Raw genomic sequence first — 24,165 nt, forward strand, 5'->3', positions numbered from 1 at the left:
AAGAAAAAGTTCTGCCTTATGGGACAAACTTTTAGTTATGTCGGATCCGGCATAACTTTAGTTTTTCCTTAACGAGTGTATGTCGAATCCGGCATACAAACCCCCCAGTCTTGCCTTGCGAAATTATTTTTTTATTGTATGTCTGAGCGAGAATTCGAACCCAGAACCTCATGCATTCGCTCACCTTTTCAAACAAAGGGCAAAACTTAAAGATGACAAATATGAGAGGCAAAATTTAAAGACCACCCCAAAGAAGGCAATCCGAGCAAAAGAATGCTTTTCCGATTACTTGCCCATGTTTAGTTCAGTTGATATATAATTAGTTTTTAAATGACATGACTGTTTAAATACTTTTTTCACTATTTTAAAAGACTTGAAATGTTTTTCTAAAAATTCTTATTAGCTTTCTTTTCTATTAAGATCAAGATTAATATTTATACACCGATAATACAAAGCTTTTTCAAACATAGAGTTCAACTTAGCAAAAGAAGAGAAGCAACACATAATGTTTCCTTAAACCACATTTAAACTGTATAATTTACACCCAAAAAAGTTTACTACAAGAGAAACTACAAAGTTGTAGTTACTGCATGCCTTGGGGATAATATGTCCCAGGTGGGTACAAGTAGGATGAATGATGGTTAACAGAGTGAACAGCGCCTATTGCATGGGAGCCACTGTTCTGATATAATGGTGCAGTTCCTGGAACAGTATTAGCCAACTGATAGAGATCCGAAGCAGCGGTCCGGTTACCCCGACCAACAGGAAGTGCATTCGGCAACCCCATAGAGCCTTGCCACTGTGCCGATGGCCTGTATCCATAGTTGTGAGAGATTGCCCTCTCGTGGTGCATGGATGCATCCCCTTGCCATCCATATAACTGATTACTGTAACCTCCTATTTTCCCAGCTTTATCCTCAACGGGCATCCTCCGACGAAATCCAGCATATGAGCCAGGAACAGTATCGGGAATCGGGCCTGCAACAGGTCCAGGAAATACTGGTGGTGACACAGAATAACCATAAGTGTGGCCAGCAGTTCCACCTGTTAACAAAGGGCTTCTCTGGCTACTGATGTAATTGACAGTTCTTTGCTGTTCCGAACCTAGTATACGTGTCCGTTTTGCTTGTCTGTCTTCGATCCTTTCGGACAACCTAGTTTTATTAAATCTCCAATTTGGCACCACATTCTTCCTTCTTTGATCTTCCCTAGCAATTTTTTCTTCCAAGCTAATAATTCTGTCACTGATACGGAATCGTGCAATAAGCTTTGAGGGATCAATGTTGTGGGCTTCCAAACATTCCATGACAGATCTCATAGTAGACAACTCCCTCTTGTTTGCTTCATTCTGTATGAATAACAAAAAGCAGTTATGATGATGATATGAGGAGGGGAAAGGCGGTATTAGTACTCAAGATGATACTCAAGAATTACCACAACAGCGAATGCTCCATGCGATTTCCATTTCTTTTTCTTCAGAGATTCTTTAAGTTCTTCCAAAAACGATGACAAAATTGTGTAAGGGCTACATTTTTCCTCAACCCCAAAAGTATAAACGGCATCTACAGCTTCAACTTCCAGCTTATTCTTCACCATGCCCTCTATTATTTCTGTTGCAAATTACATAAATCAAAGTTAAGCAGGAAGATAACTTAGTAGGTCCCCCCCACTCATGCGGGCCAAGGTCCCAAGTATCAAGTGCGGAGAATAAAACATGTATCCAAAGAAGCAAATAAAATAATGTTAAGCTATAGTGACTTGTTTTCTAAAGACATATGAGGTGGATTACACGTTCCTGGACTTGACCTGCAGGTTTTTCCCAATCAAAATTTTTCCCAACCAAGGATGTCGTCTAATGGTCTGAAGTGAATGAAAATGATGGAAGACCACGGTTCAAATCCAAGTAGAGACAAAAAAAGGCTAGGGGAATATGTGATTTCTTCACATCTGTCTAATCCTTGGTATGTAGAGTATATATGGTATCTGTGCTGGTGCAGAGTAGCAACTAATCGGTGGAGTAGTCGAGGTCTCCCACAAGCTGTGTTGTCAAAAGGGAAAAGTGCAAAAAAGCTCTAAGGTCCTTTGGCGCTTTAAGCACAAAGCGCAAATAAAGTGTGGGCTTTAATGAAAAAAGGCTCAAAAGAAGAAATATATACAAATATGTATGTGTAGTCCAATTTTAATAATCATATGCATGAAGAACAAATACTCTGGGGATTACACCGGATATGTTGCTGTTGTTGAAGAACAAATATATGAACAAAGAAACTTTAAAAAAGAATTACAATAAAGTGAAATATCAATTGTTTAGTCTTGCATCTTCGCTCATTGGCAAGGAAAAGTATGCCTTAGAGCCTTGATGACGACACTAAGCGCCCATAAAGCGAGTGCGAAGCGCTCAACATGTTTTGCGCGTTTCTTCAAGGCTTAAGCGCGCCTCTGACAACACTGTCTCAAACACCAATTTCATTTGGAAAGAATGAAGGAAATCCTCCATATGGCAAAATGAAGTGAAGTTTGCAAAGTCCTGTTCCCAACAGCTCAAAGTAAATAGGAAGAAACAACAAATTTCCCACTTATATTTCTCTCCTTTAGAATCAGAAAGATATACGTTTATTACTTAAAAAAAAAAATATATGGTTTTATTGCATTGAAGGTTTTAAGATTCCCCATAAACAGAGAGTATACCAGTTCAAAAAAGGGAGCAACCTAAAGCATGGTTCTCCATTGTTCCCTTGAGGACCTGAAAAGGCATAATACATAATTAGACACTTAAACTTGACCTCTACTGGCAACTAAACACTCACTTTGAGAATGCACATTTAGACACCTCAACTCGTCCCCACTGTGTCAGTTGAACACTCCAACCCACAAAATGATTATCTAGACATCTCTAAGTTTATGTGCCATGTCAGCATTGGGTGTCAACTATAGTGAGGACGAGTTGAGGTGTCTAGATGTGCATTCTCAAAGTTGCAATGTTTAGTTGCCAGTTAAGTTGTCTAATTATGTCTTATGCCAACCTGAAAATGCTACATACTTGGGCAATCCCCTATTCTAGACTTGAGCCAATATTTTTACTGCATCTCATCCTCAGATTTCCTCAAGCAAGGTTAGAAAGGAAAATAAATACAGATTTCTCTTCACAAACTCTCTTTATCAACTCAATTCTACACCATTGTTTCTGTTAATTCTGAATTTTCAAGAGTCAACATAGTTTAAAAACTGTTTCTTTATTCACCATCACTACACAAGTTGGCAGGAGTAAAACATAACCAACATTTGCTGGTCAATCTTTTTATAACCGAAAAATCTCCGAGGGCCAGCGAGGCCCAGTTCGAAACTCAGCAAATAATAGGCCCAACCCTCTACCCTTATTCATATTACATTATAACCCCCTTCTCCCCTTATTTAACATCCTTACACTCACTCCACATCTACGTACGAACCCAATATCCAAAATAACTTGGTGAAAACACCTAAGTGCTCATTGACTCCTCTGAATTACTCCCTCCGTTCCATAATAAGTGATTTTTAGGCTCATGCACAACCCTTAAGAAATTGCTCACTCGTGAAAAATTAGGAGTGTTTTTACTAACTTACCCCTAATCAAGTTTTACTACTTTCTAGAAAAAGAAAAGGTAGTTAATGAATCTTGACTATTTTTTTTTTTATGACAGGGGACTTGCAGCCGCTACCCTTCGGGTGCGCACAGGGTAAACCCAGCTCTTGTGCAATAGCTCGCAAACCACATAGGAGAGGTAACCCGCACTAGGCAAGCCCGGTGCGACGAGCTTGACCCAGAAGGCAAATCCCCTGCTGTCGTAGGCAAGGGGTTTCGAACCTGAGACCTCCATTATGAAAGCCCCATGCTCAACCAACTGAGCCACCTGCTGTCTTGACTAATTAAATAAGGGTAATCTTGGAAGAATCCGCCCAAAGTTTTCTTGAAATCTTAAAACACCACTTATTTTAAAAAAAAAAATTGAAAAGCCTAAAAAATCACTTATTATGAGTAACAAGATAACAGCATGCCTGCCCAGAATACAAAAGAACAAAAATCAAGAAAAGCAACAGGAAATGAAATATCACTACGACCACCGAATAGCTCTCCCATGGAATATTGAGGTAATCGAAAATGGTAATAACACAAAAAGGGAAGAAAATGAAATGGAGAGTGGAAATTAGATAACCAAATTCAGGTTGAGCAACAAGAAATGAAAGGTCACACTGCGACAGCTTATGTGATTTTGCATGGAATATCAACATATAGAAAACCGTAGCCCAATAGCAAGGAAAGAAAAAATGAAAGGGATGTAGCACCACAGCAAGGGAAGAAAATGAAACAGGAGCAAAGGTACCATGAAAGATATATGCCGTAATTCAATAACTGTAAGCTGCTTTATGATTTTAATAACATACCAGCAACCCGGACGTGAAAGCTGTTAGAATAGGAATATGAATAGGATTTGTATATAGTATCCTACATGGAAAAGGATTAGGATGTAGTGTCTATAAATAGGGCTCAATGTAATAACGTAGATACACAATTCAATAATAATATTTTCTCACATGGTATCAGAGCCATAATAGAATATTATTACCAGAACAATTTTTCCAACGTGAACAGTACGAGTGAACAGTGTTTGCGGCAGTTCAGCACTATTTTTCCGGCAATAGAACACTGTTTTCCAATCTGTTTCTCTTCCGTTGAGGTCACCCTAGTCTTCCGAGCACTTTCTATCAGTTGCAGAAGATTTCGATCGCCGGAATTAGGGTTCTGGCACCTCTGCGTTTTTCCGGCCGCTCTTTTGACAAAAACATTTTCCAGCCTGGTGTGTCAGCAATTCCACACCTACCCCAGCAGTTATTTCTGACTTCCGATCACTTTTAGTTTTCCGGCAGCTGATTTCTGGCAGCTTCTGGATCTCTGTTTTCTTAGCACCATCAGCCAAGTTTTGTCCCTGTTTTGAGTGTCTTTCTTGAAGTTTTGAGCCATGTCTCTAGGATATCATATTTTTGGCTCCAAAAACATGAGAATCGGAACTTCAAACCCTATGATTACTTCCAACCGTTAATGGGAAGTTCAAACTATTAGCTTCGGCTTCCTCGACTGAGTTGTGGTGCAAGGGTCAAGGTTTTCAAAATCACTTAACGCAAAAGGCTATAGTGTTTGACGAAAAGGAAAAGGCTAGTGAGACAGATGGAAAGGCCAAAGCACAGTGGGAGAAGGTTGACGCTCAATTATGTAGCCTTCTGTGGCGATCTATTGATCCCAAGTTGATGCCCTTGTTTCGTTGCTTCCAGACATGTTATTCAGTTTGGGAAAAGGCTCGCGCTTTATACACTAATGACATATCTCAATTTTATGATGTGATATCTTGGATGACCAACCTAAAGAAACAGGAATCAGGTGTGTCTACTTACTTGGGACAGGTACATACAGTCATGGAGGAATTTGAACAGTTGATGCCAGTCACTACGAACGTTGAAAAACAATAGGAGCAAATACAGATGTTGTTTCAAGCTCTTACACTTACTAGACTTTCAATTGACCTCTATTCGAAGCGTGATCAGATTTTGGCCAGTCATATGGTTCCTACAATTGATGAACTATTTTCTCGTTTGCTTCGTCTTGCTGCGCCTCCTAATCACACATTGGTTTCATCACCAACCGTTGACTCCTCTATTCTCGCATCTCAAACCATAGAGAATCGAACAACTCAATCTATAGATAATCGACGAGGAGGAGGTCGTTTTGGAAATCTCGAACTAAGTGTAGTTATTATCATAAGTTTGGACACACTCGCGACGTATGTTGTGCTCTACTTAGTCCACTACCCAATGATGTTCAGTGTAGTTATTGTCATAAGTTTAGATACACCCGTGACGTATATCGTGCTCTGATCACTCAATAATGCTCATGTTGCTCAAACGGACACTACAGGAAATTCGAGGCTTTTATCTGAAGTTGAATATAATGAGTACATTCAGTCTCGAGCAAATAAGCAGACATCTCCACAAGTAGCCACGGATTCTTAGCCTAATACTTTTGTTGCTGGTAATTGCTTCGCTTGTGTTTCACAGTCTAGTATCCCTCTATCGTGGGTCGTTGACTGAGGCGCTTCTGATCATATTTCTGGTAACAAATCACTTTTATCAAATATTATTTATTCACAGTATCTTCCTCCGGTTACTTTAGCCAATGGCATCCACACAAAACCAAAAGGGGTTGGACAAGCTAATCCCCTATCTTCTGTCACTCTAAACTCTGTTCTTTATGTCCCTAGTTGTCCTTTTGTCTTGCATCTGCCAGTCGTTTGACACGTGCCCTAAATTGTGAATATTTCTTGATGATTCTTTTGTTATGTAGGACCGCAGTACGGGACAAGTGATTGGTATGAATCACAAGGCCTCTACTATCTAACAATTACCTCTCCTAATTCCTCCACAACATGCTCCGTTACAGATCCTCCAGACTTAATCCATAAACAATTGGGACATCCGAGTTTGTTCAAGCTACAAAAGATGTTGCCTAGTTTGTCTAGACTGTCCAAATTAGATTGTGAGTCATGTCAACTTGGGAAACACACTGGCACTACCTTAGAGTCTATTTTTTCAATCGTTCATTCTGATATTTGGGGTCCTAGCAGAGTCTGTTAACCTTTAGGATTTCGTTATTTTGTTAGTTTCACTGACAATTTTTCCAGATGTACTTGGTTATTCTCAATGAAAGTCTATATTCAAGAGTTTTTGTGCTGAAATACAAAATCAATTTAGTGTTTCTATTCGTACTTTTCGTAGTGATAATGTCTTAGAATACAAATCCTCCCAATTTCAGCAGTTTATGACTCACAAAGAAATTATTCATCAAACATCTTGTCCCTACACCCCTCAGCAAAATGGGATAGCAGAAAGGAAGAATAAGCATCTCATTGAGACTGCTCGCACTCTTCTCATAGAATCCCATGTTCAACTGCGCTTTGGGGCGATGCAGTCCTCACGTCTTGCCATTTAATTAATCAAATGCCTTCATCTTCTATTCAGAATCAAATTCCATATTCCATAGTATATCCTCAGTCATCCCAATACTCTCTTCCTCGTGTTTTTGGGAGCACATGTTTTCTGCATAACCTAGCTCCGGGGATAAATAAATTAGCTCCTCGCTCTCTTAAATGTCTTTCTTGGTTATTCTCGATTTCAAAAGGGGTATCGTTGCTTCTCACCTGATCTTCATTGATATCTTATGTCTGATGTCACTTTTTTTAGTCTCAACCTTACTTTAGGTCTCCTTCTGATTATCCTGATATCTTTGAGGTCTTACCTTAGGTTTTACCTACACCGACCTTTGAGGAATCTACAATTACTTCTACATTTCCAGTCACAGTGCCACCACTTCTGACTTATCATCGTCGACTGCGTCCAGTATCAGACCCAACATCAAGTCCAGATGATTCATGTCATGCGTGGGACCCTACACCTACTGCGGACTTGTTTCCTCCTGATCAGCCGATTGCACTTCGGAAAGGTAAACGGTCCACTCGTAATACTAATCCACCTTATACCCTTTTAAATTATCATCCTCTATCATCATTCCATTAAGCCTTTGTATTATTATTGTCCTCTGTCCCCATTCCTAAGTCTACAGGTGAAGCCCTTTCTCATCCCGGATGGCGACAGGCTATGATTGACGAGATGTCTGCTTTACACACGAGTGGTACTTGGGAGCTTGTTCATCTTCCTTCAGGTAAATCTACTGTTGGTTGTCGTTGAGTTTATATAGTCAAAGTTGGTCTAGACGGCCAAGTTGACCAGCCTAAGGCTCGCCTTGTTACGAAGGGGTATACACAGATATTTGGGCTTGATTACAGTGATACTTTCTCTCCCATGACTAAAATAGCATACGTCCGTCTTTTTGTATCCATGGTTGTTGTCCGCCATTGGCCTCTTTATCAGTTGGACATTAAGAATGTTTTTCTCCATGGTGATCTTGAGGAGGAAGTTTATGTGGAGCAACCACCTGGTTTTGTTGCTCGGGGGGAGTCTAATCTAGTATGTCGATTGCGTCGGTTACTTTATGGTCTGAAACAGTCCCCTCGAGCCTGATTTGGTAAATTCAACACAGTAATTCAGGAGTTTGGCATGACTTGCAGTGAAGCAGATCATCCTGTGTTTTATCGACATTCTGCTCCACATTTGAGTATTTATTTGGTGGTTTATGTTGACGATATCGTTATAACTGGCAATGATCAAAATGGTATCACTAATTTACAGCAACATCTCTTTCAGCATTTCCAGGCAAAAGATCTTGGCAGACTGAAGTATTTTCTAGGTATTGAGGTGGCCCAATCCACGTCAGGTATTGTTATTTCGCAACGCAAATATGCCTTAGACGTTCTTGAGGACACAGGAATGATGGGATGTAAACCCATTGACACTCATATGGATCCGAATGCTAAACTCCTGCAAGGACAGGAGGAGCCACTCAGTGATCCTGAAATATATAGGTGGCTGGTTGGTAAGTTGAATTATCTCACGGTGACTAGACCTAACATTTCGTTTCCTGTGAGTGTCGTAAGTCAGTTTATGGATTCTCCCAATGATAGTCATTGGGATGCAGTTGTCCGCATTCTACGATATATTAAGTCAGCAGCTGAAGGCAAAGGACTGCTTTTCGATGATCGAGGCCATTAGCAGATCGTTGGATATACAGATGCTGATTATACAGGATCACCCGCTGATAGACGTTCTACATCCGGATATTGTGTTAATAGGAGGTAATTTGGTGTCCTGGAAGGGTAAGAAACAGAGTGTCGTTGCTCGATCTAGTGCTAAATCAGAATATCGAGCAATGGCTATAGCAACTTGTGAGCTAATTTGGATTAAGCAGTTGCTCAGAGAACTAAAATTCGGAGAAATCAATCAAATGGAACTTATGTGTGGACAACAAAGCGGTTCTTCATATCGCATCAAATCCGGTATTTCATGAGAGGACTAAGCACATTGAGATTGACTATCACTTTGTCAGGGAAAAGATACTCTCCAGGGGAGATATTGTTACTAAATTTGTGAAGTCGAGTGATCAGCTTGCGAATATTTTCACCAAGTCACTCAATCGTCCTCGTATTAGATACATCTGTAACAAGCCCAATACATATGACTTGTATGCACCAGCTTGAGGGGGAGTGTTTGAATAGGAATAGGAATAGAATTTGTATATAGTATTCTACATGGAAAAGGATTAGGATGTAGTGTCTATAAATAGGGCTCAATGTAATAATTTAGATACGCAATTCAATAATAATATTTTCTCCCGTATTTTCTCACAAAAGCAACACAAGATTCTCGTTATTGCTGTACTGGAGAGAGAAAAGCCCCTATATGGCTATCTGGATTTTATACAAACTTTTACTTTTTGATTAGGGTTTATACAAACTTTACAACCCTTGAAGACAGCCCATACCCCAGATAATTTCAATGCCTTTAAAAAGGGTTACCTACCACGTCAAGAATAAAGATGCTCAATTTTACCTTCAAAGATACATTTCTTGTGGTTTCTAGCATTTTCACCTTAAAAACTTGTTCTCCTCATATAAGAACTTAATTGGAATAGTTAGCAACGCAATACTGTCATCCCAAACAGTATAAAAGCCTCTCTAACCCACTGAATCATCTATTTTAAATTACTTGATTGACTGGCTATTGATCGTTCCTACCAAAACAAATAATAAAATGAAGAAAGCACTGAGTCAATTAGAAATCTGGTCCACATCTTAACATATGTGGACCTCCTTCATCGGAAAGCAACAGACTCACCTGCGCCAACTTCTAAAGATAGATAGAAAGATTTGGGAGTTCTAACTGCTGAAGTCGGGTAATGAAAACCGAGAGTAATAAAAACAAAAGCAACAGAAGATTCCTTCAGCATCTTCGGTTGTTGGTAGAACAGAGGAATGAATATCAGACCGACGTTTACTCGACAACTAACATCATAAGACAGGAACAGTGCATGCCATAATGGGGCCAAAAAGAGTAGAAGCATCACATTTCTAGTCAACTATAACTCCCCAACATAGTACAGATGCATGCAGCTTTTTTACAAATAATATGCATTTGCAAACTTGTCATATACATTTGAGTAAGAAGTTTAGACAGTTTCTTAACCCATTTACTTTTTCCAAAAGAACCTTATACATGAGCTTCTAGCAGAAAATTTGAATGAAAAATTTAGATCTGTTCTTATACAATCATTGCCATTGCTTAAAATTCATTGGGACTCAGGAGGATCTTTGAGGCACATGGAAGCTGATGCACTTCACAAGGTTGGCCACAAAGTACCATAAGTTGGACAGGTTGATGTTTCGAGAATTTGTTGGTGAAAGATGAGATTTCACGACTTTGGTGCACTCAGGGTGCGGCCTAACAATCGAGAAGAATAGAATGAACCACAACAGACTAGGATTTAAATCCCGACAGAGGTAAAAAAGCTAAGTAATTTCTTTTCATTTGTCTAAACCTTGGTGCACATGTGCTGGTTGGAGGTAGCAGGTACTCCGTAAATAAGACGAGGTGCGTAAGCTGACATAAATCCCACTATTATAGAGAATTTAAGGACATCGGCGTCTAGGCTGGTGATTAGATGCCTCTAACTAAAGTGACAAGGCAAGCAAGTAGAACCAACCAAATAAAGATCAGTTTCATGGATCAAAAAGCAGAAAAACAAAAAGGGTAAGAAGCTCTTAGCATCTCTCTGGGGCATTATGAATAAAAAGAAAAAATGCTTTTGAAGACATCGAGACAAGCAACAATATATACCAGGATAAAGGCTCAAAACTTTTGTAGAAATTCCAATAGACACCGGTTAAGGCAAGTGAAAGAGATTGTTCTTTTAATGTTACATTTTCAACCAAAAAAAAAAAGAGAAAGAGAGAGATTGTTCTTTATGATTAGCTACTTTTTAAAACCTAACGTTATGCCATAAACAGCTAGGTAACTAGCTAATTTTAAAATAAACGGCAGTCTTACTAGGATACTAGTTTGTATTATTGAAAATATGGGATTCCCCTGGTCCAACAACTCCTTTTGAGTGTTCATAGTCTGTTTCTTAAGTTCCTTACAACTTCCAATACACAGAGATATATCACCCATTTTGTGGCTATGGATGAAACATTTTACTTACTAAACTCTAAACTCAATTTAAATCTTTAGGGCCTAACAGAAGGTTATATCTTAGAATGGCAATAAATGTAACTTCAATAGTTGACTTTTTTTTTTTTTAATTGGTAGTAACTTCAATAGTTGACTTTGCATTTCTTGATATATAAAAAACGAAAATATAGTGATCTTACCACTAGAAAAGGAGAGAAAAACTTCCCTACAGCTGAAGGCAAAAGAAAGAAAGAGACTAACTGGACTATGCCTGAGCATACTGCAGATTTACTAAGTTGTTGGATGAGAAGAGGAGGCACCAAGAGCCAGAAAAAATGGTGATGGATGATCCCTCATTGTATTTGGTGGACTATTTGGAAAGAAACGAATGAAAGGTGCTTTGAAGATGGATCCAATTCCATTCTGAAAGTCAAATGGAATTGTATAGTATCTTTCTACTTTTGGTGTAAAGAAATAGAATTAGAAGATATAGATCAGTTTGTAGATTTATTAAGATCACTGTAAGTATTTCTTTTACTCTTTCTGTCTTCAGTTTAACTCTTTTTGATGGTGTCCAGCATATCCTAAATGCTGAGGAATACAATTTACCAGTTTCAAAAAAAAAAAAATAATAATAAAGTCAAAATAAAATTTACTTTGTGTGTTGTGTTGTAGTTTTACAGGGATTAAACTCAGCACTCCTATGACCAACCAGTTATTTTTACTGCAAACACACAATTATCTCGAAGCAAAATAAGTAAATCATCCACCTAAGAAGTCCATCAAGATTTCTTAATGTCCCAAAACATATTTCTTACTTCACGTGTTCTCTTTTCATGGAAGGCCTTTCTGCATTTCAACTAGGACGCTCTGTTCTAGTGTTGCCGTTTAGATCAAACTGATGTATGCAAACACTAATTGAAAGTACGATTAGTTCAAAGGCCATTCATGTTCATTCAATCAATTATGCCTCAATCTAAATTTATTGACTCTTGTATGTCCATTTTGTTCTATTAGGCATATCTCATTCCAATACTAAATAATATCAAAAAATTAAGAATTCCCGAGATCACACGCTTATTTCTACACATTCAACCAGCATAATTCCAACAAGTTGGTTCCATCATGAAGCTTGGAGGCCTTCAGCAACCTTTGAAGGCTTGGGTTGTCTGAACCAAGACGATAGGGATGCTCTTGAACAACCTTTTGAAGAAGAGGAAGTGTTGAGTGCTTTAAACTCTTGTGCCCCTGACAAGAGCCCAGGACCAGATGGCTTCACAATGGCCTTCTATCAGAACTGCTGGGACATTATTAAACAGGACCTTATGGGAACTTTTCATCATTTTCACAGCAATTGCCACATGGTAAAATCCTTCAATGCTTCTTTTATTGCCCTTATCCCTAAAAAGAAAGGTGCTATAGAAATTAAAGACTTTAGGCCTATCAGTCTTATTGGTAGTGTCTACAAGTTGGTGGCAAAGGTGCTGACTGAAAGATTGAAAAAAGTGATTGGGAGATTGGTCTCAGGTTATCAAAATGCTTTTATAAGAGGCAGACAGATCACTGATGCAGCTCTTATAGCAAATGAAGTCTTGGATTGGAGACAAAAAAGTGATGCCCCTGGTCTCTTATTCAAGTTGAATATAGAGAAGGCTTTTGACAAACTCAACTGGCAGTATCTCACTTCTATTCTAAGGCAAATGGGGTTTGGTGAGAAATGGATCAAATGGATTAAATACAGCTTTTCTACAGTTAAATTTTCTGTTCTGGTCAACAGAAGTCCTGTAGGGTTCTTCTCCCCTAAGAGAGGGATAAGGCAAGGTGACCCCCTATCTCCCTTTTTCTTCATTTTGGCCATGGAGGGTCTCAGTAACATGCTGGAAAAGGCAAAGCAATTGCAGTGGATTGGTGGTTTTGAAGTGGGTAACAGGCCTGGTCTTACCGTTCCTGTTTCTCATCTTCTCTTTGCTGATGACACCCTTATTTTTTGTGGTGCTGAGGAGTCTCAAGTGAGGTATCTCAACCTCACCCTTATGATCTTTGAAGCCTTATCAGGGCTCCACATTAACATGACTAAAAGCATTATTTACCCTGTTAATATGGTTCCAGATTTAGAGTTTCTGGCCAGCATCATGTATTGTAGCACTGGCACTTTCCCCACCACATATCTAGGACTCCCCTTGGGAGCTAGTCACAGATCAATGGAGATTTGGAATGTGGTCATTGAAAAGTTTGAGAAAAGATTGGCCTCTTGGCAACAACAGTACCTTTCTCTTGGTGGCAGAGTAACACTCATCAATAGTGTCTTGGATAGTATTCCTACTTACTTCATGTCTCTGTTCCCAATACCATCAGAGGTTCAATATCAACTTGACAAACTAAGGAGGACTTTTTTATGGGAAGGTAATAGCGAAAATCACAAGTATCATCTAGTCGAGTGGGACAAAGTAACACTTCCAAAACATCTAGGTGGTCTTGGTATAAAGGATTTAGCATTACACAACAAATGTATGTTAATGAAGTGGCACTGGAGGTTTAACCAAGATGATGCTGGTCTTTGGAAGGAGATTATCCAAGCTAAATATGGTAGCACTAGCCATTGCTGCTCCAACCCAATCTTAACTCCTTATGGAACTGGTTTATGAAAAGATATCAGGAGATTGTGGGATGAGTTCTTTCTCAACACTTCCTTCCAAGTGGGAAATGGGGCTCATATTCTATTCTGGAAAGACAAATGGCTTGGCTCTATTACTCTTAAGGATGCTTTTCCCAGGCTGTTCCTTATAACAACTAACCCAGATTCAACAATTGCTCAGAACTGGGAGGACAACTCATGGAATTTGCACCTAAGGAGACACCTAAATGACCGGGAAATAGAGGACATGATAGCATTGATTGGGTGTCTACAGAACAGTCCAGTTCTCACTCAGAAAAATGACAGGCTTAAGTGGGGCAGTAACAAGGACGGTTCTTATTCTGTCAAAGAAGGCTACCTGCTTCTGACCTCCAACAAGGACCTGATTGATCAATGGCCTTGGAAGCTGATTTGGAAAATCACTTTACCGCCTAAAGTCTCCTGTTTCTGCTGGGTCGCTCTAAAAAGGGCTTGTTTAACTCTGGACAACCTCATGAAAAGGAAATTTCATCTTGCTAATAGATGTTACATGTGCCATTGCACCTCTGAAACCATTAACCACCTATTCTTACACTGTCCAGTTGCTACAGATGTGTGGAATATGTTCCTCACTTTGTTTGGTTTGCAATGGGTTATACCGCACACTGTCAGGGAAGTTTTTGTCTGTTGGAGTTCTTGGAAAGTTGGGAAGGCCATCAGAAGAATCTGGTCTATGGTCCCTGCTTGCATTTTGTGGTGCTTATGGTTGGAAAGGAACCAAAGATGTTTTCATGGTATTGTAACTGCCAGCTCAAATCTCAAGGCCAGATGCCTGACTACTCTTTTTAGCTGGATTAATTTTATCCCTGCATATAACCCAGACTCTTTTTTGGATTTTATTAGCTCCTTAGTATTATGATAGATTCTTGGATTTGTCAGCTCTCTAGACTTACGATAGGTTATCTTTGTTATCTTTGTATGAGCTGATATTTCCTCCTCTTTTGTAACTATGCATCCCCTTGATGCCTTTGTGATTATAAAACACTTACATCATCAAAAAAAAAATCATGTTATGTTTTTATCTCCACTATGTTATTTGTTTAGCTAAATCTGCATTGGTTCCAAGAGATTATAGTTATTATAAGACAACTTCTATCTACGTGGTCTTAAGTCTACCTTGCCCCCTTTTACTATCTTCAATCATCATATTGTCACATACATGGATTGATGCATCTAGCAAGCCACGTACTCCCTCTGTTTCAATTTATTTGTCTTACTTTCCTTTTTGATCTTTTTCAAAAGAACGTCACTTTCTATATTTAGTACTCCTAACCCTTACACCCACAACATCCTACCTGGCATATTTATGACCACAAGATTCAAAGGCATTTTGGTACATTGCACAAGTCTTTAATTTAAAACCCCAAGATTCAAAAGTCTTCTTTATTTTCTTAAACTCTGTGCTGAATCAAACTAAACTAAGACAAACAAATTGAAACGCGAGTATACAATTTAAAACAAACGAACTGCAAAACAATGAAATGCAAAGTAAAGAAGGACCTGGAATCTTTTCCATTAGCACATTTGATCTCCAGAGTGCACTAAAAATCTCTCTACTCTTACTCACCCGAACCAAATCTCTAACATCCACATTTTTAAATATTTCCGGAATCCCAAAACACTCAATAAGCAACAACAATCCCCTTGCATCCATTACACTAGCTTTCTTAATACCTCTTTCATCAACCAACCTTCTTCTCCATATCACAGCTGCTTGTTTAGCTTCTTCTTTAACCCGTTCATCGCTTTCATCAAAACCCATCAACAAGAAACACTCCAAAACCAATGCTGATGATCTAAATATTTGCCCCTTTTGACATAGAAGTCTCCTATATAGGTGAGTACGAGTTTTCCTGGGTAGGGTGCAAGTTCCAATGCCTTTGGGAGTTGTTGTCTGCGCAGTGGGGTTATGTCTTACTTTCCATTTTAGTTTGTTTAAAAAAGAATGTCACTTCCTATATTTAGTACTCCAAACTCTTTACACCCAGGACATCCTCATATTTCAGACCACACCATTCAGAGGACATTCTGGTACATTACACACAAACAAATTGAAATGGGGGAATATACTATGTAAAACAAATGAACTGCAAAACAATTTAAATGCAAATTACCTGGAATCTTTTCCATTAGCACATTTGATTTCCTGAGTGCACTAGAAATCTCTCTCATTTTACTCACTCGAATCAAATCCCTAACATCCTCATTTATAAAAATTTCAGGTATCCCAAAACAGCCAATAAGCAACAACAATCCCCTAGCATCCATTACACTAGCCTTTTTTATACCTCTTTCATCAACCAATCTTCTTCTCCATATCACTGCAGCTTGTTTGGCTTCTTCTTTAACCCCTTCATCGATTTCATCGAAACCCATCAACAAGAAACACTCCAAAACCAATGCAGATGCTTCCCTTAAGGAAATGATTTGTGTATCTTGGTCTAAAGATTTTCCCCTTTTTGCGTAGAAGTCACCTATAGTGGTAAGTACAAGTTTTGATGGGTTGGCTGCAAGTTTTAATGCGGTTGGGAGTTGTTGAAGAAGTGTGGGTTTGTTGTGTGGGAGTTGGGAGATTATGTAAGTTCGTAGTCCTTTACCGTTCATTGTTTTGCAGAGGGTTTCGAGGGTATTTGAGTCATTTTGGTTTGGGGGTGGTGATGGGGTGGTGGTGGTATCAGCCATCTGCTGCCGCGGTGTGGTGGAGGTCGAAGTCTGGGTCGGGGCCAGTTTCTCCATTGGAAAATGTGATAAGCAATAAGAGAAGAATCAAACTGCCCCCAAAGTGTCTCCAGTGCTACGTTGTTCCATCCTTCCCTTTCAATTTAATATTGGCCAAACAGATCAGTTAAGTTTTTTTACTTAGACACCTCAAATATACTTTATTTCAATTAGACATTTGATGTAGACCGTAAATATTTTATTTAGATACTTTTTACACGTTCAGCCAAATATGTGATGTGTAGGTCCGTCAACCGGTTTATCCGGAATCGGACCGGTAACCGGTTACGGAACCGGCCGGTTTCCGATTAAAAAACCGGAACCGGTAGGCCCGTCAACCGGTTTATCCGGAACCGGACCGGTAACCGGTTACGGAACCGGCCGATTTTCGTTCCGGTTTACCAGTTTGAAACTCCAAACCGGAATCGGTCCAGTTCAAACAGTCCAAAACCCCTTTTTTTTTTTGTTTTTCGTATAATATATATATTATAGTATTTATACTTATATTGTAGGTATATTTACATATGTTATATAAGTTTATAAGTAAAGTTTAAATATTTACTGACTAACAGGCTAACAGCAAGTCAGCAATACAGCATATACGTATATATACTTGAAAAATAACTAAAATATATTAAGAATATACTTATAATATATAGTATATGTTTAAGTATACATATACTACATATAGTATACATATATATATATATATATAGTATATATATATGTTTAAGTTATACTTATATGCTATATATTATAAGTATATTCCAAATATATTTTATGTATACTATATATTCTTAATATATATTATATGTATACTTAATATATATTATATGTATACTATAAGTATAACTTAAACATATATATATATATATATATCTACGTAAATTAAAAACTAGAAAGTTATATACTTGAAAAATAACTAAAATATATTAAGAATATATATATATATATATTATATATATTTTATGTATACTATATATCCTTAATATATATTATATGTATACTATAATATATATTCTTAATATATTTTAGTTATTTTTCAAGTATATAACTTTCTAGTTTTTAATTTACGTAGATGTATATTATAAGTATATTCTTAGTATATTTTAGGTATATTCCTAACTTAATAAAAGTAAAAATATGAACACAAGTAAATAGAAGAAAGCTCAATGAGCCATATATTTTATTCATTCTTGGATAACATTTATTTGCAAGTTGTAGTTTTTTTTAACTTGCAAATAATACATGAGTTGTAAAGAAATAGTAGAATAATAAAATCACCAATTCTGAATCATTTTGTTAATTTCCCCCATATCGTATTCGGCCATGGAAATATCTTCAAAGTCTTCCATTTGGTCCGGTCCACTTGCTATCAGAGTTTTGGTTGCGTCGCTCCGATCTAATCCAATCGCGAATGCACACTAGTACTTGCAAGCTAAAGCCGAATAATGAATGTCTATGGTCTCCAATTTGCTGTCTTCATTGGCTAAATGCGCTCTCCGAAGCCACGGTTGATACTTGAACCGTAAGGATATCTCGAGCCATTCTTGAGAGTATCGGATGACTTGCCTTGTACTTCTTCCACCATGCTAAGACGTCCAATTCATCCAGTTCCTTGATATCCACATTTGGCTGCATCAAATAAAAATTATATTCATCAAAGTTTGCACAAGAAGAAGTTGGCTGTGAATGTAAAACTTTTAAATGCGACAAACCCGACAAGCCCTTTTTGCTACTTTGAGAAGTAGTAGGGCGTGGAGCAACGGGTGTAGCACGTTCTTCCAAATTAGAATAATGAGTAAAAACTTTTCTAAACTCGTCATCAATAGCGAGTTCGGCTTCAGCTAAAGATGGTTGAACTCCCGGTTCAATTTCTAAAAATGTATAAATTTGACCAACCAATGCTTTAGTATAAGACACTTTTAAACAAGGATTTAAAAGAGAACCCAAAATAAATAAAGTTGGGATGGGAAAAAAATACTTCTTAAATTTGATTATCATTTCAAAAATAGCCGCTTGATAACCGGGTTTATATTTATACTCTTGTAAAACTCTAGCTATTTCCGCTAAGTAGGCTAAAATTCCGGTTACCGTGGGATAGAATTGTCTAGAAAAAGCAAGAGTTGCATTATAAAAAAATTCTAAGAGTTCAACACATTCTTTAACATCTTCCCAATGCGAAAAATTTAACCAATCATCACTATCAGTATTATATTTGTTGTGAACTTGTTGTATGGGAATCCTATACTCATATGCTTGTTGTAGCATAATGTAAGTGTAGTTCCACCTAGTCTCAATTTCTACTTGAATTTTCCTAGGTCTAAGGTTATTTTCCACACAAGCATTCTTAAAATCTCTAAGTCTTGCCCTATTAGCATTACAAAAAAGAAACGCAACCGCATCTCTAACTTTTTGAATAGAATCGTCAAAACACACAAGACCATCTTTAACAATTAAATTTAAAATGTGACAACTACATCTTACATGAAAAATATTTCTTAGCGGAGGGTTTATATCTCTTTTTAAAATACCAATTGCCTTTGTATTATTAGAAGCATTATCTAAAGCAATACAAAGTGTTTTTCTATAAATATTAAAAAATCTCATTATAGTAGATATTGAATCCGCTAAAAAAAAATTCATCGTGACGACCTTTTCCTTCATCATATAAAAAAGCTATAATTCTTTTTTGCATAACTCAATTGTCATCAACCCAATGACATGTAATAGCAAAAAAATCTAACTTGTTAAGACTAAGACTCAAATCAGCGGTAAGAGAAACATTACAATTTAAAGAATTAAATACATGGCACAAATAAAATCTATATTTTTTAAACAAATCTATAACATTCGCTCTACAATTACTTCTAGGAATACCCTCAAATAACGGATTATAACAACGTTGAATGTAAGTAACAAACCCCAAACCCGAGGGAAAGGAAAATGGTAAACAATCATAAGCTACCATTTTAGCTATTTCTACACGCTCTTTTTTCTTGTCATACTTAAAATTTCTACCAGTTCGTGGATCTATCGTCATTTGAATACCCCCTCCCCCCCCCCACACACACACATTTGAACCCGTTTGCTCTCTCCAAACTTCCATATGTTTAAGTCTCATATGATTATTTAGTGTACCCGTTCCACCATCCTTACTAATTCCTTGCCTAAAAGCAAATACTTGTCCACATATGGTACATTTAGCTGTTTGGCTTTCCTTATCCTTAGTCATAAATTTCCAAATTTTAGCGGTTGGCTTACGAGTTCTAGTCGGTTTGTCTTGTGTATGTGATTGTGCAGGACATGTATCTCCTATGGGATTTTCGGGGGGTTGTGTTTCATCATCATCATCATCATTATCAATTTCATTAAAAGTGTCGATAAAATGTTGTTGCATTGCCTCATGACCTAAAAGTGGATTATTTCCACCAACATCAATACCTAAATTAGGTGTTTCTTCCACAAATGTTTCCTCATTAAGCCCACCCCTAACAATACCACTACTACTACCGGCACCACGTCTAAATCTCTTTGCCATTATTAAATAGAATTAATTTAAATCACAATCAAATAAATCACAAGAAAATAAATTGCAATAAATTAAATTGCGTAAATTAAATTGCGAAAAATAAAGATAGAGTTGGAACGAAGGTACCAAATTGCCGGATTAATTTCCAACAAAGTGAAGGCGGCTAGAATTGCAAATCCACCAAAGCTACTTCGGATTGTTGCAAAATCACCAACTCCACCAACAATATTATAATTGAAACTAGAATAAGACTATAATATTTATTTGAGAGAAATTTAAAGTGGCTAATTATTGCAAAGTAACTATAATTGAGAGATTGAGATTTGAGAGAAAAAGAAGAGTGAATTGGTGTGGATTAAAATAAAAATGAAGAAGGGTTTATATAGGGTTGGGAAATGGGTTAAAGTGTTAAAAAAAAGTTTGGGGGGTTGGGGGGGGGGGGGGGGGAATTAATTTATGGCCGTTTGGCAACGGCCATTTTTGCAAATGGACTGTTGCCAACGGTCCAATAACGTCCATAAGCCCAGCAGCAACGGCTATATTTTTTTTTAATTTTACCGGTTTAATCGGTCCGGTTCTGGTTTTACCGGTTTAACTGGTTCCGGTTTCAAAAAAATTGGAACCGGACCGGTAAGAAATAAACGGTTAACCGGTTCTACCGGTTACCGGCTTGAACCGGTTGACACGTTTAGTGATGTGTGTATTAACCTACTCGCTAATGACGTGACAAATTGACAAATTAAAGTAGTATATGTGGCCTATATCCAAAATAATTATTAAAAAATAAAACATGAGTAAAACAATTATTTTAAAACTATCTAGTTAATTAAAAATTTAAAAAAAATCCTATTTTCTAAACCCATCCTCACCCACTCTTTGACTAGCATACCACCATTAACGCAGGCCATTAACACAGGTCATTTTCTAATGCAGCCCACCACCACTAACGCAGGCCATTTGATCCAAGCTTCCATTTTTCCAACCGGGTCTCTCTCAATTTGATCAAAGATTGCATTTTTCGAATTGGGTTTTGCCCAATTTGATTAAAGAATCCATTTCGTGCAAATGGGTCATCAGAGGTCTTAATCAATAAACTGACTGATTAATCGACTACCAAAGTAACGGTCAGTTTCTAAGAGAATTTACAGTAATTTAGTGAGAAGGGTTAAGCTTTTAAGCACTTTAGTTGAAGATTTGAAAGATAGTGGTGTTGAAGTTGGAGTCTTCAGATTTTCCTCACAATTTGTTAATCCAAAGTGACGAAACAGTGACTTTGATGGTTCCTTAAGATGATTTTAATATTTTAATTTCATGTTTTTTTAACTGGGTTTCTTTATATTTTCTTGAATATATTGATGGGTTTTTTTTCAATATTTTGAATCCTTAACCCAATTGGGTCTTTTGTATGCAAAAAAACGGAATGCTTTTCTTTGCCACACCCCTTGTTTTTGTTTTGCTTCTTTAAATCATGCTTAATCCGAAAAAATGAATTTCCATCAAAAATTATTTTAGACCTAAATTTATTTATATATTTGTTGTTACAGATGGTTTAGAAGGGTGAAGATTTGGTGGTTCTGGTGGTGGGTGAAGAGGGAAATGACGGAGAAGTGGTGGTTTTGGTGGTAGCAGCGAGAGAGTAGATGAAGAGAAAGGGTGAAGAAAGTGGTAGGAGGGAGGAAGAAGATGAAGGAGAAAGAAAAAAGAAAAAAAATAGAAAAAATGTTCTGTTTCACGCTCCACAAAAGGGTGAAATACACGCACGGTGCCACATCAGCAAAAAGTGTTTAATAACATATTTTAACTCAAGTTCAGGTGTCTAAGTGAAACAAAGATTACTTGAGATGTTCAAGTGCAAAATACAGACGACCATAGGTGGCTATCGATGGGTTTGGCCTTTAATATTTTAATATTTTGTTTAAAAAAATTATTACATAGGGCCTGAGTAGAGTAAATGGGTGGGATTGAATCTTTATCAATAAAGTGAAAGTTTAGTAGGGAACCAACTAAGCTATTAAGATTCCTTTTTCTATTATAAATATTATTTATTATTATGAATGTCTATTTTTAGGGAGAAGTTAGGGGACTAAGTTATTTTTCCGCTATAAATAGAGACGTTTTCCTTCATTGTATCTATATCCTTCAAGAAAAATAAAAGGATTCATCTCTTCTTTCTTTCTATACAATACTAGTGAATTTATCCGCGTTTCGCGCGGTCATAAAAAGCCTTATTAAATTATACTTTCTCTAATACTTTAATATTGAAAGGAATCAGGGTATATTTTGTGAAATCTAATGTATTCTTTTGATTTTCATAAGATAAATTAAACAGTAAAGGATATAATTCTAACTCTTAAGTATTATTATTTTTTTGTTTCTCAAACGGTGTCCGATATCCACATTGGAGCCCGATTATATTCGAATTCACGCCGCGTATAGTCCCATCAAGGGAAAGCACTTCCTACCAAGGAGTTTTCCAAACTCAGGACTCGAACCATCTCTCTCTCTCTCTCTCTCTCTCTCTATATATATATATATATATATATATATATATATATATATACCCAATAATTGGGAAATCAATAATAAATCTAAACATTTCAAAATTCCTTTTGCATCGCATGTACAAATTCATGGGGTTTGCATTGGTAGTCGAGTTGAAACTTATGTGAAAAAGAAAAAAAAATTATGAAATTAAACAAAAATATATAATAGCCTCTTCTGCTATCAACAATAGACTATCTCAAACCCCAACTTGAGTACAATATTTTTAGGGAAAAGGGTCAAAAATACCTCTCTACTTTGGAAAAAGGGTTGAAAATATCCTCCGAACTTATTTTGGGTCAAAAATACCCCTCACATCCTTAGAGTTTTTAAATATACCCCTGTCTTGACGGAAATTATTCCTCAAAATAACCCGAAATCATTTTTTAAATCCGCTCCATCATTTAAACCTGACTAAACTAAATAATAACCCATAAGATTCCCTTATTTCCCAATACGTAGATTTGAAGTTTGAGGGAATTGGGCGAATAAGGGGATCTTATGGGTTATTATTCAGTTTGGTCGGATTTAAATGATGGAGCGGGTTTAAAAATGATTTCGGATTATTTTGGGGGATAATTTCCGTCAAGATAAGGGTATATTTGAAAACTTTAAGGATCGGAGGGGTATTTTTGATCCAAAATAAGTTCAGAGGATATTTTTAACCCTTTTTCCAAAGTACGGGGGTATTTTTGACCCTTTTCCCATACTTTTAAGAATAGTTGTTGGCTTGTTGCTATATTAATTTAACACTATGATTCTGCTCAATCTTCCAGTTCCTTCACTCATTTCTTCTCGACCTGTTGTTTAACGTTTCATTATCTTGAAAGCTTCATAAAACTCATTAGGGTGCACAACTATACCATCATAAAAAAATAAAAAATAAAAACATGTTTACAACCAATAGGCACATGAAAAAAAACACATGTTTACAACCTTGTCTTTGCCTATCTTTAGTATATACTATATAGATTAATTTTCTCAATTCTTTTCTTTTTTACTTCTTTTCCCACATAGCCGTTACTATAATCCAATAATTTAGAATTTATTTTTTCCACACAAGCTTAGAAATTAGGACTTTTTTGTTACCCTAGTTGATTAACATACTTTAAATTCCTCATATAATATTTCTACCTTATTTTAATAATAAAAGAGAAAAAATAATTATTTCTCCAGAAGCCACAATAAATTGATCAGAGTTTACAGCAAGAATCTCTCATGATTTGTTTTTTTTTTTCTCCAAATTACGCATTACTCAATTTTGTTTTTTAGAGGTAAAAAGGTCACCCGCTATAAAAATAAAGGGAAAAAAGAGAAGGGAAGATGAAAAAAAAAAATGAAGTTGGAAGCAGAAACTATTTGATTTTTTTTTCCCAGATGCGTCTTCACGGCTTTTATAATTAGATTATACCATCCAAATAACAAATGCATTACGTATATATAATCCAAATAACAAATAAATTATGCATATGAGTGTATCGACTGCCTGTTTAAGTTAATATGTTAGATGTAATTCCAATTTTTTTTTTTTTAAAAAAGTAAATCAAATGAT

General features: G+C 36.9%; 1 protein-coding gene across 2 annotated transcripts; it reads right to left on the reverse strand.

Moving 5' to 3' along the window:
• Window positions 1–487: 487 nt before the first annotated feature.
• On the reverse strand, window positions 488–16,665 carry LOC132603612 (protein FRIGIDA-like). Of its 2 annotated transcripts, XM_060316747.1 has the most exons (4): window positions 15,937–16,077; window positions 15,323–15,850; window positions 1,435–1,610; window positions 488–1,348 (listed from the first exon to the last, which is right to left on the reverse strand). In XM_060316747.1, the coding sequence occupies exons 2-4, from the start codon at window positions 15,582–15,584 to the stop codon at window positions 584–586; spliced, it is 1,203 nt and encodes a 400-aa protein (XP_060172730.1). In that variant the 5' UTR covers window positions 15,585–15,850; window positions 15,937–16,077; the 3' UTR covers window positions 488–583. The 2 variants fall into 2 exon arrangements, with proteins under 2 accessions (XP_060172730.1, XP_060172727.1); XM_060316744.1 differs by lacking the exon at window positions 15,323–15,850 and having other exon boundaries at window positions 15,937–16,665.
• Between the last annotated feature and the right edge of the window lie 7,500 nt (window positions 16,666–24,165).

Source organism: Lycium barbarum, chromosome 7, assembly GCF_019175385.1.
Source record: "Lycium barbarum isolate Lr01 chromosome 7, ASM1917538v2, whole genome shotgun sequence".
Lineage (NCBI taxonomy): Eukaryota > Viridiplantae > Streptophyta > Magnoliopsida > Solanales > Solanaceae > Lycium > Lycium barbarum.